Source organism: Lepus europaeus, chromosome X (genome assembly GCF_033115175.1).
Source record: "Lepus europaeus isolate LE1 chromosome X, mLepTim1.pri, whole genome shotgun sequence".
NCBI classification, from domain to species: Eukaryota; Metazoa; Chordata; class Mammalia; order Lagomorpha; family Leporidae; genus Lepus; species Lepus europaeus.
The window spans coordinates 3,217,544-3,234,831 of NC_084850.1; the positions used below are offsets into that span (position 1 = coordinate 3,217,544).

Consider the following 17,288-nt stretch of genomic DNA (forward strand, 5'->3'; position numbering starts at 1 on the left):
AACAGGAACACAGTAAATGCTGGCGGCAGGCGCTGGCCCTTGGCCACTTTGTCAGCACAAGAGTGAGCATCCTTTTGTGTATCCGGGGATACCTGGAAGACATTTTGCACAGGGGGGCAGTCAGCCTAAGGTACAGCAGTCCAGCTGGTGGAGCCACTGTAACTTGAGCTTGAAAAGTTAGCATGACCACAGTCTATACTGAGCTGGGCAAAGCCTGGATTGCACATCTACGTCTGCATAACTCTGTGTCTACATGTAGGTGCATGTAAGTGTGGTGTCCTACTGTGTATTATTTTGAATCTGCTTTGTTTCACCAGTTCATTCTGAGTATAACCTTGTGGGCAGAGATGCTTTGTCCAACACCAGGAGCCCCGCCCAGTGCCTGGACAGCTAACCACAAGCCTTTCTACTTCCCACTCCGAGGCCTCCCACACTGCCTTGTGAGCTTCTGTTCCTGGCTCCTAGCGGCCTCTGGGGTCATGACATTATCAGGGCTTGGTTTCATTCCTTCCCCAGGGGTTAAATAGGATCCGCCTGTTTTCAGAAACCAGCAGCTCAACAGCAAGCAGACCAGGTTATCCAATGTCAACACACCAATAAGCCCTCCTCCCCCAGCCACCTCGGCACAGCTTGCTAAGTGAAGACTCGGAGGTAGGCGGCCTCCATGACTTGCTCTGGAATAGTCCGAGCCTGTGGCAGGGATGGCACTTGATCCCCCCAAAGTCAACGCTTTTCCAATCCCCCTCAGCCTGTACATCCTCCCCACAATCTGGTGGAAGAAATATATTTATCAAGAAATCACACACTAAAGCCGCAAAACACTTTTTATTTCATTGTTATCACAAATAGAGAATAGAGTTAAGGCAGTATAATACATTTCCATTTGTCCTTTACAAGCTTGTGTACAGTAAACTTTGCCTAAAATGTCAATTTGAATACACAATTCAATTTTTTCATTAAACAGCAGGTTTTTTTTCCCCCTTGAAATCTAGAGAAAAATCATTTCCTGGGCCATCAAGTATGCTAACACAAGATAGCTACGGCTTCACACTGCATATCACTGAGCCTCAGTCCACTGGTGGGTAGCATCTCTCTCTCCAGGAACAAGGAGAAATACTCAGGTACAACTTCCCCAGCAGTACTCCATCTGCTTCTGGCTATCAGGTATGACTTCAACTTCCTTTGTTAATGAGAATGTAAAATGTAAACAGTGATTGTGTAAAAACATTTTGCTGTTTAAAAACAACTGAGGTAAAAAAAAAGTAGTTATAAAATATATTAAAAGCATAACTGTAATTGGTCCTAGCAACCATATGTTTGGATTTTAGGAGAAACTGATTCATGAATGGATTTGTTTCTGTGGAAGTAAATGAAAGAAAGCCCTGGCAAACATTAAAAAATATACACCAAAAGCAAATAAAGCAAAAACATCTCATCATTCATAACCGTGTTTGACTATAAAAATCAGCAGTGATGTTTGAATTCTCACAAAACACGGACTGGTGTAACCGTGTCTTTCCTTCTGCCATATGATCCCATAGGCAGAAAAGTTTTTTTAATAAGACATTATCAAACTCTATTCTTCAGACATGGGTCATATTTTGTTGCTGAGATTTACAAGAGAAGCTTCCAAGTACTTGCACTTGATCACAACTGCTTTTCTGACTGCCCTTGAAATACAATAGAGTCACGCACTGACAAAGAGAAGGCTGCGGTCACATTGGGTTCACAGAAGCCTTCACCAGGACACTTTGACCATTGCGCATGCACTCCTCCCCCACGCCTCGGAGAGTGGGAGAAGAAAGCAGGAACAAGGCAGAGAAAAGGAGGAAAGGTGAGAAAGAGTGACACAGGAATGGGAAGAAAAAGCAAAGTCTTAAATTGCAGGCATTACTGAAGGTCAACCATAGCAGAAACAACAGATTTTCTTAAGGGAAATCTTGTCTGCAGAGTTGCAAGCGCACACACGCACAGGTATTTTGTTTTTGCTTTTGTTCTTTCCAGGACGCGATGTCAAGGAGAAGTATGCATGAAAGCTCTGACCACGTCAGTGGGTCAGCATCCAGCTGTGTCTCTGTCCCTGTGTAAATGCGGTAGGGATCTCATTTAGGATTACATAGGCAAATCAAACTGGAGAGGGGGACCACTGCCAGGCCACCTGCCAAAAGCATTTTCACACAGCCATTTCATAAGAATCATTTTCAACATCAATAACCACAACCTCATGGGAATCGTTGGTGGCAGTGGCGACTACAGTAGGGTCAGGAAGGGCAGCAGCAGACTCCAGCTGGCTGGCCTTAGGCTTGGGGGACCCAGTGGTGGGACTGGAAGCAGGCTCAGAGAGGTCACTGACATCAGACTCCAGGTGACTGGAGGTGGTGGTCTCCAGGTATTGGGAGGCAGAGAACTCAGAGTGGCCAACAGCAGTGGGCTCAGCATGGCTGCTAGTGGCAGGCTCAGGGTGGTCAGAGACAACAGGATCCAGATAGCCGGCAGCAGTAGGCTCAGGATGCCTGGCAGCAGGCCTGATGTGGCCAGTGGGAGGTGTAGAGTGCCTGGCGGCAGGGCTGAGAGCAGGCTTGCCAACAGAGCGGTGGAGACCAGCAACAGGCTTAGGGTGACTGCAAGTGGGCTTGAAATGGACAGAGGCAGGCTTGAAATGGACAGAATCAGCCTTGAAGTGGACCAAGGCAGGCTTAGGGTAGATTGTGGAAGACTTGGAGCGGCCAGAGGCAGCCTTGGAGTGCCTAGGGACAGACTTGTAGTGGCTAGAGGCAGGCTTACGGTATGCAGAGGCGGACCTGGAACGGGACTTGGGGTGGCCAGAGGCATGGTCGAGGTGGCCAGCTGCAGCACCACCAGGTAGTAGAACATTCCGGACACCCATCGGGGTTCCCTCCACAGCAGGACAGGCAAGGGCACTCTCTTGCTCATGGGCTTGTTCATGGGCTTGGGCACGGGCACGGGCGCGGGCACGGGCTCGAGCCATGGCACGAGCCTCCTGCATCTCACGGATATCGGTGATGAGGCCAGAGAGGAACAGGATAGGGTGCCTTATAGCGTGGAAGATGGTCCAGTATTCGCGTCGGAAGTTCTCATTGAGGAGCCCATAGATCACAGCATTGAGGCAGCTGTTGAAGTAGGCTATGAAGTAGGCTGCAAGATAAAGCCAATTGGGGATCTTGCTTGCCATGTCCTTCGGACTGAGAGCTACCAAGACAGTGAGCACATTGATTGGGCACCAGCACATTGCAAAGAGGAGGAAAATCACAAACATGGTTAGAAAATTGCGAACCTCAGCAAGTTGGTTGTCGGGATTCTGTCCAGCCGGGTCACGGGCCGCCAGCACTCTGGTCCAGATTCTTGTGTAGCAGAAACCCACTAGGAGGAGAGGGAAGACGAAGTGGATGCAGACGATGGTCACGACAAAGACAGGGTTGTCCAGGTAGTTGAAGATGCAGGTGTAGGTGCGAGGATCATACTCAATGGTGCCGATGTACATGTTGGGCAGCACAGCCAGGACAGTCATGATCCAGGTGACCACCAGGTAGATACAGGTGTTGCGCATGCTGAAGATGCGTTCATATTGGAGGCTATGGCAGATGTAGCAGTACCGGTTGATGGCGATGGCCAGGATATTGAAGATGGAACCGACCACACTCAGCCCTGTGATGAACCCGACCATCTGGCACTGGAACTGGCTCAGATCCCATCCTCCAATGGACATGGTGTGCAGCATGAGAGGATAGGGGTAGATGGCCACCAGTATATCGGCTGCAGAGAGGCTGACGACAAAAATGTTGCCTGGAAAACACATGGGGGAGGGAGGAGGGAAACACAGGAGAGTAATGGTTAGAGTATGGAAATCTACAGATTGCAGGTGGAGGAAAAGGCCAGCTGCTTTAGGGATGGCTTCGAATTCTTTTACAGATACGCAGTCATGTTCTTTGTTTTTATTTACAAAAACGTTCCAGGGAATTCTGATGCACAGCCAGGCTCGGGACACCTGTCCTTTGCCCACCATTTTCCTTATAAACAGTGTCATCTGTGGGAGAGAAGTGAACATGACACAGAAGGCAGCGAGCGCAGAAGCCCTGTGAGGAAACTGTCATGCTGCTGTCATTTTCAGAGAAAAACTAAATGGGAAGTCTTGGGGAGGGGGTGTGGGGGGGGGGCAGAGCAGGAAGAGCGAAGAGTTAAAGAAGCTATTGAGGAAGGCTGGAGAGGGGAGCAAGGCAGAGCCTGGAGGGATGTCTGGAAGCCTCAACCTAAGCGAAAGAAGAAATTAGCGCTCTCCCATTCTGAGAAGGGCATTACAGACCGTCCTTGTAAGCCTCTTCCAAAGGGATGACACACTCCTGGAAGCCCACTTACCATTTCCGAGGCAACCTAGGCTGGAAAACTGAGGGAGGGGGAGCGAAGCCTTGTGAAACTTAATCTGAGACGAAAGAAATAGGGGCAGAAGAGAGGAAACTGGAAATCCCCCGCAAGGATTCCAGAAGTGCCTGCTTCGTGTCCCTACCCTCACCGTCGCTCAGAGCTGCGCACAGGCTGGTCCCGAGCCCCCAGGCGGCTCCCGGCGCTTATCTACAGGCAGCCCGCGGCCCAAACATGAACAGGCAAGGGGGAGCCGCTCAATCCCGTTTTGTCGGTCAGCGGTAGGAACTTTCCCGTACAACTTTTCACGCATAGCCGAAGGAAGAAGCCCAGTGCGGGCGCAGAGCCCTCTTTTTTTCCGGAACACCTCGTTGCTCATTAACACTGGTTTGGCAAAATACTGCACTGGGAGAAAATGAGCGCTTTTTGCAAGGGCGGAGGTACGGCTCCTTGTGCCCCGTTCCGACGGCGCAGCCAAGAACCCGCCTCAGCGCTTTCTACAGAAGAAGTTCTTTCTAGGGTTTTCCCTCAAAGTAGTACATTGAAGGGCAGAGGTGGGGTGGAGTGGGGTAAGCGAGGGAGGGAATCCCTAAAAACTAAAACCACAACCACCGTGAAAACCTTTATTTGAATTACAGAACGAAATCAAAGAGAAAGGAACGAAACGGAAAAGCAAAGAAAGTGGGCTTCACGGGCGCTCCCTGGGACTCCGCGGGTTCGCCCAGGGCTCGGCCTCGCGTTTCGGAGAAACCCAGGAGAAATCAGACACGCCCACCAGAGTTTGGATGCCAAGTTTTAATGGCGATGCGTTTTGAAAATTGGGTGGTGCTTTGTAATTCCTCCTCCAAGACCCCGCCCGGACTCCTCTCCTCCGTCTTTCTCAGACCACCGCTCCCCCCGCCCCTGCCTCAGTCGCCTGAGAACCTGAAAGTGAAGACCCCCGGCGCCGCCTTCTCCCTCCCCCAACCCCCAGCGCGCAGGCCCTTTGCCCCTCCTACTCCCCTCCAGAGCCTTCTCCCTCCCAACCTGCAAACGGGGGCTCGCCGCTTTGCACCGGTGCGCTCCCGGCACCACGGCACAGATCGCGCTGCGCGGCATCCTCCCGCGCTTCTCCCCAGACCCTCTCGCTGTTGGCTCCGTCCCTTGGGGTGGGGGTTCCCCCTCGCCACTCCAGACCCCAGTGCTTTGCAGTCGCCCACTGCCCCCTCTGAGCTCTTCTGTCCTTCTGCCGCTCCCCTCCTGGTTCTGCAACCTTCTATCCCACTCCCACCCGCCACACGAAGCTCTCGATTCTCTCTGCCGCCCCGTCCTGCGACCTCCCCCAGTACCCGCTTACGGATCTTGGGATCTCCGCGGACTCCGCCGTCGCTGCCACAGCCTGCTGAGCCCAGCCTGCCGCGCGCCAGTCTGGGCTGTGCGCCTTGGGACGGGCGGACTCTCGCAGGCTCCGATCTCCCTGCTCGATACTCAGGCGCGGGGATCTGCGCTCCGCTGGGGAGCTGCCCAAAAGCCACTCGGGGGACCCAGGGCTGCGGCGAGTGGGGTCTCGGACGGATTTGAGCGCTGCCTTGGCGTGGCGCTCAGGTAAGCGCCGCCGCGGCCGCCGCGGCCGCCGCGCACTTAACTTTCTAAGAGCGGGTGACAGTCCGTTAATTCGGACAGCCGTGCCGCGGCACGGCCACTCCTGCGGCGTCTGGCTCTGCTGACTGTCCCGGGGCGGCCACCAGACGCTCCGCACAGGTGCCTGCTCCCTCTGAATCAGGTTGCAGACGCGGCAGGGTTTAGCGCGCTTCCGCGCACAGCGGGGACCCCACCACCCACCCCGGGCTTCGCAATTGGATGCCTTAGCTAATTCTCTGAGCTCCCCTGTCCTTGAGAACTTCTAAGTTAACGGGACCGCCGCAGAACATCCCCTCCGCCAACCTTGCGGGGAATTTGGGTGCAGGGACGTTCAATATGAGGGCACTGTCCATGGGTTGTCTATTTGGGCCGCTCAAACTAACACCCTAGGGGTCGCAAGTTGCTGCACCTTGGGTAGAAAGAGGGAAGGGTGGCTTACCGGAATTTCGGAGCTTCTTGTTCCTTGTCACAGCCAAAATGACCATGGAGTTGCCGATCAGGTCTACGACAATGGTAATAACCATTGCGCAGAACATGAAGGTGATTAGAGCCGGTGGGTAGTCTGGCTGAGGCAGCTTGCAGCCAATACAGCCGAATGGGGTGGGAAACGCTAGGGTAGGCCCCATGTTGATCCTGGAGACCTTTAAGATCTCCCTGCGCGCTCGGGATCAGTAGCCGGTCCCGACAGCGAACACCTGCTCCGTCCGTGGCCAGCAGCTCCAGGAAAGCGTGCTGCCCTCTCTGAGAGTCAGAGAGCGAATAACAGCCTCCCGCCCCTCTCCGATGAGCTTTTAAAGCCTCAAGAGGTGACTAGTCCAACCCCTAGTCCCGCCCCTGGACCAATCAGAGCTGTCTGACCACCCCCACTTTGGACACCAACTCTTCTTGGGCAAATCCACATCGAATGAGGTGTTGTCTTGCTTCTGCCCTGCCTTGTTTGTGCTTCCCCTCTAGCCAGCCACCCCCTCCCAATTCCCCAGGTACCTTACTTCGTGACTAGCTCGGAGTTCAGTTCCCCCTCCCTACCAATAGCTGTGCGTCGTTTTCTAGCAAGTTGTTCTCTTTCCCCCAGCCCACAGCAACAGCCAGCAAACAGAAACACCTGTAGATTGCAGAGCAGAGCTGGCGTGGAGTCGTGGACTTTCTGTGGAAGTCCAGTGCCTTCCGAAGCTAGTCTGCACCCCCCAGTAGGGTGTAGGGAACAGCTGACAACCCCTTGAACCCACTAGTCATCACCCCTAAGTCTCCTTGAGAAATGTATCCCACTCCCAACACTTTCGCGTATCAGGAGCCTTCTGCACCGTACACGGAGAAAGGGTCAGCTGGGAGAGCCCCCCTCCCAAACAGGAGTCCTTGAATCTAGGGAATTTATCTCGAGACGCTTCCCACCAGGAGCCGGTGGACTCCCTTAGCGGCAGCTGCTAGTGCCTGCTCAGTCCCGTGCGGTTCTTTCGCTCTGCATCAGGAAATGCACCCTGTGCTTCATTTCCCCTTTTTTGGGGAAAAAGTAAAACGGGCAAGAAAGCCCTTCTCTTGGGTCATCGCTTTCCGACGAAACCGGAGGCGAATGGCTCCGGCTTCTCTTCCCTCTTCTGGGTGCTGCGGAGCAGTTAGGCGGCTAGAGCTGCACGGCAGCGGCGGGAAGGGACGCTGATGTGCCCGGTGGCGCAGCGGCTCGCGCCCCTCGCCCTAATCAGCACTCTCTCAGTTCTGCTCCCTTCTCATCCGCTGCTGGGGGGCTCATTTCGACCCCTTCCCTGTCGGGCCCTCCCGTCATCGCCTCCCGCGGAGGATCTTCCTCCCCAGACGTTAAGGTCGCCTGCGGTGCGCCGAGAATCTTGAAGCGCACGGGACAAGGGAAATCCGTATGAAACTAACGGGGCACGATTCGGACACTCTCTCCTTCGACAACTTTGCTCAGGGCAGTGCATTTCGGCGGACTACTTGAAGTACCGTCTCTTGTCCAGAAGCGTCCCAGGAAATCTCAGCCGGCAGCCTAAAACTCGGTCCACACCAGCCTTCCTGCTGCTGTTGGGGAGAGGGGTTGCCCTGGTTGGGAGCGCCACCGTCTGGACACAGCCGCGCCCCTGCCCCGGTAAGGCTAGGAGGCGGCCACAGGAGGAGGCTGGGGCTGGGCTCCGCGTCGGATTTCAGCCTTCCGAGACTTTAGCGAATAAACAGACAGGGCTGAAAACCGAGATTGCGGGCACTTTCTCTAACGCGAACGCCCGGAGCGGAATCGTGGCTCCTTGCTGGAAAGGCGCCCACTCCACCCTGCCTAGTCACTCACAAAGCAATCAGGCGCGAATTACCAGGTCCCGCCTGGAGCCTTTTCACATTCGGTATCTCACTGCTCCTCCCTGACCCGAGTTGGCCGGGTTCCCTCCCACCTCCAGTGTCATCGTAGGATTTTCCCTTAAACGCAGCCGCGAGGACCCGCTCTGCGGTCGTCTCTCCCCAGCTGTGCACTTTTGACAGAGGCCAACAGCCAAAAGGCAGTCCACACCTTGAACTATCTTGTAACATCCACGTCAGGCTTGCTCACGCAGATGCCCCCAGGGTTCAGCTCCTTTCGATAGTGAGGAAGGACGGCTTTAAAGTCAAATAAACAAAGTACATTTGAAGAGGGGATAAAAGAAAATACACATTCTGGTGACTTAACAACACAAGATTCTCCTTGCCGGCAAACAAACCCGTAAGGAAAATTCAGGTTATTTCAGGCATTGCTCTGCCTGAGAGTACTGCACTTCTGAGATGAGCTGGTGGAACCACTGGGCACGGGGAAGCCCCAGGGCATGTGGTCTAGACTTCTCTGCCATTGAGGAGTGAGTAGGAGAGAAAGGGTGCCTAACACACCTGCCCCTGCCCTCTGATTGGGCACTCCTGGAGCCCGACCTCCTGGAGCTTGGAGTTTCCAATACCAAACAAAGACAAGACATGCCTATTTCAATAATGTAAGGGGAACGAATTCTGCAGCAGGTTAAATGCTCCATTGCCCCAGTAATAACAGCAGATGGATCTTGAATCAGTTATATGGAGACATACAAGAAAGACTCTATCTGCAGGACTAGTATGTGTAATGTGCAATAAATAAATAGATCCTTCCCTGGGTACAGCACAGTATGTATGGGTTCAGAGTCCAAAGAATTTAATTTCCAATTAAGTCTCTTTCCAAAAGCCTTGCTGGTTCACTTCCCCCAAATGGCCGCAATGGTCAGAGCTGAGCTCATCTGAAGCCAGGAGCCAGGAGCTTCTTCCAGGTCTCCCACGCGGGTGCAGGGGCCCAAGCACTTGTGCCATCTCCCACTGCCTTCTCAGGCCATTAGTGGGGAGCTGGGTCAGAAGTGGAGCAGCCAGGACACAAACCGGTGTCCATATGGGATGCCCGGGATGTGGATGGAGGCTTCACCAACTTTGCCACAGCACTGGCCTCTGGCATCCTGTTTTGAGGTTCATCAATGTAGCTGCATGGATCAGTGCTTCATTTCTTTTATGGCTAGATGACATTCCATTGTATGAATAGACCACATTTTGCTGATCCACCCATCTGTTGATGGACTCTTGAGTTTTTTTCACTTTCTACTACTATGAATAATGCAGTGATGAACAGTTTGGGTTCTCTTTTAGCCATAAGCAGCCCTGGTCCAAGGTGGGTAAGCAGAAGGCCTCTTTTTCCTAAGCAGGGCTGGGCAGCTAAGAGCTGTCACAAGTACTCCAACCTTCTTTGAAGTTACGGGATTCTTTGCTACAGCCACATTAGATCATTGCTTGACACTCAAATATATAAAACTGGCAAGATGAGTATTTGGTGCAACTACAATCAGGCTGAATACGTCTTCCACCTTTAGTAGAACTGGTATACTCTGCCGTCATTTCCACATTTGAGAGATGTCTACCTCTTTGTGGGAAGAAGGGGCTGGGAGCTGCTTTAGACACACATATCCTGACCTTCCTGCAGTTCCCATCCCAACACTATGTAGATATTTCATAAATAGGGACTGCACTTGGCTCAACTCTTGAAAACAAAAGCAAGCATGAATCCAGCTACACCACTAGTCAGATGTTTGACCCTGAGCAAGTTACTTAGCTTCTCTGTGTCTCAGTTACCTGACCACAAAATGCAGATAACCATCGTGCCTCATCAAATGGTTGATGAGAGGGTTAAATGAGATAATACATGTCAGCACTTTGAATACTGCCCATGGGGCAAGTGTTTGGTGCAGCAGTTAAACCACCACCTGGGACGCTTGCAGCCCATATTCCAGTGTCTGAATTCAAGTCCAACTTTTACTTACCATTCTAGCTTTCAGCTAATGTGCACCCTTGGAGGCAGTAGGTGATGGTTCAAGCACTTGGGTCCCTGCCACCCACAGTGGGAGACCTGGATTGGCTTCCCAGTTCCTGGCATTGGCCTGGCCCTGACCCAGCTGTTGCAGGCATCTGGGGTGTGAACCAGCAGATGGGAGATTGTTTTTCTCTGTCCCTGTCCCTCTGCCTTTCAAATAAATTTTTAAAAATAACAATGGGGGGGGTGGCCCTGTGGCTCAGCCAGGGAAGCCACACTTGGCAAATCTGTATCTCAAATCAGAGTGCCTGGTTTGAGTCCCAGCTGATCCACTTCCAATCCAGCTCCCTGCTAAAGTGCCTGGAAAGGCAGTGGAAGATGGCCGAAATACTTGGGCCCCTGTCACCCACATAAGAGACCTGAATGGAGTTGCTGGCTTTTGTTTTGGCCTGACCCAGACCTGGTTGTTACAGCAATTTGAGGAGTGAACTAATGAATGGAAAATCTCTCTCTCTCTCTCTCTCTCTCTCTCTGTGTGTGTGTGTGTGTGTGTCTCAACACCTCCATGTCACACTGCCTTTCAATTACATGAATAAATAATATTTTTTAAAAATTTAAAAATCATAAAAGAAAAAGAGCACTACCTAGTATAGAGTAAGAATTCAAGAATCATTAGCTATTATTTTTACCATCACCATCATCTTCTTCATCATCATCCAGCTAGTTTCTAATGCTCTATCTAAACTCTATTCTGTTACACTTCTATTGCAGACAGCGGCTTTCTGGGATTTCAGAGACGTAGCCCCCAGCTGGCTCTTGCCTCTAGGGTCTAATTTCTGGCAATAGGCACCCAATAGCTACTCACTAGCATCACAGCATAGCAACATCCTTCCATGAGTGCAACGGATAGAAAGGGACATAAAGAATGATTTGCCAGGGCCAGTGCTGTGGTATAGTGGGTAAAGCCACTGCCCACAGAGCCAGCATCCCATATGGGCGTTGGTTCGAGTCCTGGCTGCTCCACTTCTGATCCAGCTCTCTGCTATGGCCTGGGAAAGGCAGTAGAAGATGGTTCAAGTGTTTGTCCCTCTGCCACCCACGTGGGAAACTCAGATGAAGCTCCTGGCTCCTGGCTTGAACTGCCAAAGCAGCCTCCTGGGAGGTGAACCAGCAGATAGAAGTTCTCTCTCCCTCTCTATGTAACTCTGACTTTCAAATAAATAAGTAAATAAATAAATAAGTAAATAAATCTTTTTAAAAAGACAAAGATGCATTTTGGAAAGGAAGGGAGGAATGTAGATACCCATATATTTAAAATGGCTTCACTGCATTGTTCCAACATATCCTGTTCAGCAACAAAAGAAATCACATTTGCCATCTTACCATTATATGGGAGCTAATTTGAAATTATTGATATAATTTCCAATTCTCTCAGAGGCGCAAACTTTGATCCCTGCTATCAATACTCTATCTTAGGAGTTGAGATTAAGGGATGAGTCATTCTATTTCAACCTATAGCATGAAAAAGTTATTTCTTAATCTATGGAAAATCAGTGAAATAGTTATTATCAATATTATATTGTTGGGGGCTGGTGTTGTGGCGTAGTGGCACCGCCTGCAGTGCCAGCATCCCATATGGTGCCCATTCGAGTCCCAGCTGCTCCGATTCCGACCCAGCTCTCTGCTGTGGCCTGGGAAAGCAGTAGAAAATGACCCAAGGACTTGGGCCCCTGCACCTGTGTGGGAGACCTGGAAGAAGCTCCTGGCTCCTGGCTTCAGATCGGTGCAGCTCCAGCCATTGTGGCCAATTCAGGAGTGAACCAGCAGATGGAAGACCTCTCTCTCTCTCTCTCTCTGCCCCTGCTCTTTCTGTGTAACTCTGACTTTCAAACAAATAAATTAATTTTTTTAAAAAAGTGACTTGCCTTTTCACTGCCTCCCTCCTTCCCTGAGATGCTTCACTGGCACAGTGTGTGTCTCTTGCACAAGAAAGATCAAATTTTGTGACATCAGGCCGGCGCCGCGGCTCAATAGGCTAATCCTCTGCCTAGCGGCGCCGGCACACCAGGTTCTAGTCCCGGTCGGGGCGCCGGATTTTATCCCGGTTGCCCCTCTTCCAGGCCAGCTCTCTGCTATGGTCCGGGAAGGCAGTGGAGGATGGCCCAAGTGCTTGGGCCCTGCATCCCATGGGAGACCAGGAGAAGCACCTGGCTCCTGGCTTCGGATCAGCGCGGTGCGCCGGCTGCAGCGCACCGGCCGTGGCGGCCATTGGAGGGTGAACCAACAGCAAAAAGGAAGACCTTTCTCTCTCTCTCTCTCTCTCTCACTGTCCACTCTGTCTGTCAAAAAAATAATAAATAAATAAAAATTTTGTGACATCAGTCAGAATGATCACATGGAGGATGCAATCCTCCTAAGTCCACAGGCGGTTGGGTGTGCTCCAGGGAAGGTGGCTACCAATGGAGCAGGAGGTCAACCCAGGCTTGGGGGGGGGGGTCTGGTTCCAGGTGAAGGGTGGGGTCAAGACTGAAGGAATAAGGCTACTGGAGCCTGAAAAGAACTGAGCAGGGATTTAGGCAGGAATCAAGTTGTTGGGACTGAAAGCCAGCCAGGTCACGACATCAGCCAATGCGACAGCAGTTTGGGACAGGTGCTGATGTTTTCCCTAATCAGACTGTGTCTGGTTCCATTTATTTTACCAACTTGGAGACGCTATTCACATTTGTTAAGTGAACAGAGAACGATTGTCCTCTCCAAATCCTCTGGGCTTAATTCATCATGGTTAGCAGCACTTTGTCTTCTTTCCGTGCTTGAGTCACTAGAGAGAGCAGGACACATTCATTTCCCTTAGTGCAATCAGGAGCTCACCTAAATAATTAGCAGCCAGTCTTTCCAGGATCGTAGCACCTGATAAAGACTACAGGTTAGGTAGTTCGAATCAAACGTTGACCATTGACCACGGAGAGGCGGCACATTAATTACTTGTAGTAACACACGGACTCCCTTCCCTCTGTGCAATTTACCTGCTGATTAGCGCTAAATGAACAATATCCACTTTCTTAGCTTCTCATCCAAGCCAAGCGTGATTATCCTGTGCATTTAAAGACTATCCAAAAGGATTGCGAGGTGATAAGCAGTCCCATTCTCTCTTTCCCCTCTGAGCGTAGTGTGAGCTTGGAGCAGGTATCCCCATCTCCCTGGCCCCTTTGCAGAGACGCGGACCCCAGCAGTCCGCTGCACATCAATGATACTAATGGCAACAGTCACTCTCTTTTTGAAAGATTTATTTATTTATTTGAAAGACAGAGTTATAGAGAGGCAGAGGCGGGGGCGGGGCAGTGTCTTCCATCTGCTGGTTCATTCCCCAGATGGCCACAATGGCCAGAGCTGTGCTGATGCAGAGCCAGGAGCCAGGAGTTTCCTCTGGGTCTCCCACATGGGTGCAGGGGCCCAAGGACCTGGGTCATCCTCCACCGCTTTCCCAGGCCATAGCAGAGAGCTGGATCAGAAGTGGAGGAGGTATCAGTGCTGTGGCCTATTGGGTAAGGCCGCCGCCTGTGCTGGCATCACATGTGGGCACTGGTCTGTGTCCCAGCTGCTGCACTTACAATCCAGCTCTCTGCTATGGCCTGGGAAAGTAGTAAAAGATAGCCCAAGTGCTGGAGCCCCTGCACCCACAGGGGAGACCAGGAAGAGGAAAGAGGCTTCTGACTCCTGACTTCGGATCAGGGCAGCTCCAACTGTTGTGGCCAGTTGGGGAGTGAACCAGCAGATGGTTCCCCTTCTCTCTCTGTGTAAGTCTGACTTTCAAGTAAATAAATAAATCTTTTAAAAAAAGAAGAAGAAAAAGAAGTGGAGCAGCCAGGATTCAAACCAGCACCCATATGGGATGCATGCAGCACAGGCGGCGGCTTTACCCGCTACACCATAGCACAGCACTGGTCCCAGTAGTCACTCTTGAACAGTGTCCTATCCAAGTCAGGCACAGTGCCTCCTCCCCAGCAGTCCTCACAGGAGCCTAGTGAGGCTGCCATTACCGTGAGCAAACGGAAGCTCTGAGATGAGAGGGAGAGAACCCTCTCTCCCAAGAGGCAAACACTCTTCTTCCTCTAGCTTCTCCCCTCTGTTGTCCACCCCTAGGCACAGTAGAACCAGGAGCTGGGCTTGCAGTCTCTGTGCTAGGGAGAGTTGACTCCAGCACCAAATTGGCTAGTCGAATGCCCCTCCTGGGGTTGGGTAGAAGTCCCATGTTGCAGGCCTCATCCAGGTCCTGCAAGACAGTCTTGGTTGCACCCAGCTGTGGTATGCTTGTGGGCCTCAAGCTGGAATTCGCATCCCCGTGAGGAGACGTGGCAAGGACGGAACCTGGCTCATGCTCTCAAGCTCTCCTTTGACCCTACCTTTGAATAGGAGTTGGATGGTCATATATAACTGGGACTTGTTGCCAAGACAACAAGGCTTGTCTTTTCAGACTGGCTATCAACATCTACTCTCAGGCTCCATGGGTAGTGCTTCTTGTGACTTGCTTTAAGATATTCCTCCCTACCCTGAGGTCGTGAAGATGTTATCCTAGATGATCTTGTAAAAGCTCTGCAATTTTTCCTCTCCCATTAAGTCTTTAATCTGAGCTTCATTCTGGGGTAGGAATATAATTTTATTTTTCAATATGTATTTAGGAACCCAGTTGACACAGCACCATTTTTTGAGTAGTTCATCTTTGCCCCAGCTGAGCTGCAATGTCAGGTCTTTCAAATGCCAAATGTCCATATACGTGTGGGTTTGCTTCTGAGACTCTCTAGACTATTCCACTGGTCAAGTGTTCTATCCCTGTAACAAAACCAATGTTTCAGGGCCGGCGCTGTGGCACAGTGGGTAAAGCTGATGCCTGCAGTGCCAGAATCCCATATGGGCACCGTTTGGAGTCCCAGCAGCTCCACTTCTGATCCAGCTCTGTGCCATGGCCTGGGAAAGAAATAGAAGGTGGCCCAAGTCCTTGGGCCCCTGAACTCGTGTGAGAGACCCAGAAGAACCTCCTGGCTCCTGGCTTTGGATCAGCACAGCTCTGGGCATTGCGGCCACTTGGCAAGTGAACCAGCAGAATGGAAGACCTCTCTCTCTCTCTCTGTCTCTCTGCCTCTGCCTCTCTCTAACTCTGCCTTTAAAATAAAATTTAAAAAAATTAAAAAACAAAGTATGTTAATTACTAAAGCTTTATATTAGTTTTGCTGTACACTAGGGTAATTCCCACCACCTCTATCTTCTTCCAAAATGTCTCGGATATTCATAGCCCCATTTTACAGGAATCTTAGAAAATTCCAGATACATAATACACCCCCCCACACACCCACACATATTCTACTTTCCATTGAGAATCCATTAAATCTAGAAATCAATTAATTTGGGGAGCACTGATATCTTTACAACATTGAGTTTTTCAATCCATTAACATGATATGGAGGGAGAAGGGGGAAAGAAGGGGAAGAAAGAAGGGAATGGCCTTCTGTTCTCATTGATTTTGACGCTACCTGAAACTTTGCTAAAGAAGCCCCCTTCAATTCCTAATTTGCCACAAAATTTTAATGTGTGTTGAATTCTATTAAATACATAACCTTTATCTATTGAAATGTAAGATTTTCCCTGTTAATGTGGCAAATTACATTGTTTCAGTTTCTAATGATACCAACTTTGTATTCTCTTTTTTTTTAAATTCCTTTGTTTTTTATTATTGAGTTAACCTCTGGCATCCGCTTCCTTTAAGTAAGCTTTGTGGGGACGATGGATGGATTTCAGGGGTCAGTGCGCCCCCTGAAATTGTTTGCTTTCTGTAGCAGTGTATCTTTCTGAGGAAAGGGCGCAAGCATGTTCTCAAAAGGCCACTGCCCCCACTCCCCAAAAGATTAAGAACTACTACTCTGTGGAGGCCAAGGTGCTTCCAAAGCGGGATCTTTAAGGATGTCTGGGCAATGGAGGAAAAACATCACCACTGTTTTATACACACGAAACACTCCAGCCTTGGCGGTAAGGGAGGAAGGCACCGAGACAACGAGGGGACCGGAAGCAGACGCTGCAGGGGGAGGAGCCCTGACCTAGAGACGTGTGTGAACATATCTGTCCAGAGACCACCATTCAGCTCACTTCAAGGAGCCGATCCTTCTCCTAGCGCAGACAAGGTTACTCACGGTTGTGTTTCAGTCCGAACTGCGTGTGCACCGAGGCAAGCAGCAGCACACCAGACCAGCAAGTGACAGTCGGGGGGAACCAGCTTGTGCCACCTGATAATCTCGCAGATCCACGGCGACAGCAGGCCGGCAGGTGCACAGGAGTTTTAGCCAACTGCTGGTAGGAATCTGGCCAGTTGCAGAAAAGATGTTCTTAAGGGGAAAGGAAGAGCCCCCTCTGCCCCAAGCTCTGTGCTCAAGGTTTCGTATGTTACCATGGGTAGTCCTCACAGTATCCCCCTGAAACACGGAATGCTGCTTCCATTTCACTGGTGTGCAAACTGAGGCCCAGTGATGACAAATAATTTGCCCAAGAATGCACTGCTCCCACTGGGTTGAATGGTGTTATGGATCACACTGTGTGTCCCCAAAATTCAGATATTGAAGCCTCAATCCCTATGTGATGGTGTGGAGATCGGGCCTTACGTTAACAGGATGTCGTAGCGGATTAGGTGGGGCCCTGGATTCCAATGCCTGGTATCGTCATCAAGACGCCATGCGAAGGCACAGGCACACACAGAGAGCCATGAAGACAGGGACGGTACTGCAGTGTGACAGCCACAAGCCAGCGCTGCCGAGGCCTGCCAGCCTCCACGGGAAGCAGCAGGGGGCAGGTGAGGACCCTTCCCTGGAACCTCCAGAGAACAACCAGACTGCAGACTTGTAGCCTCCAGAACTGGGAGCGAATTCATTCCTGCTGGCCTTAGATCACCCCGTCTGTGACAATTTATCCTAACAGCCGCGAGACACTCAGGCAGCAGCTCTTTCTGTTCTTTGCGCTGCCTCAC

General features: G+C 51.1%; 1 protein-coding gene across 1 annotated transcript; it reads right to left on the reverse strand.

Annotated features, from left to right (window-relative positions):
- Positions 1-2,173: 2,173 nt before the first annotated feature.
- GPR50 (G protein-coupled receptor 50) lies at positions 2,174-6,623 on the reverse strand. The gene is made up of 2 exons (XM_062184488.1): positions 6,437-6,623; positions 2,174-3,804 (listed from the first exon to the last, which is right to left on the reverse strand). The coding sequence occupies exons 1-2, from the start codon at positions 6,621-6,623 to the stop codon at positions 2,174-2,176; spliced, it is 1,818 nt and encodes a 605-aa protein (XP_062040472.1).
- Between the last annotated feature and the right edge of the window lie 10,665 nt (positions 6,624-17,288).

Excerpts from the sequence above, each read along its gene's own strand:
- GPR50 (XM_062184488.1), bottom strand. The coding sequence starts at position 6,623 with ATGGGGCCTACCCTAGCGTTTCCCACCCCATTCGGCTGTATTGGCTGC. Across the intron at positions 3,805-6,436 it reads CAAGAAGCTCCGAAATTCCG|GCAACATTTTTGTCGTCAGC; the intron begins GTAAGCCACCCT and ends TGTGTTTTCCAG.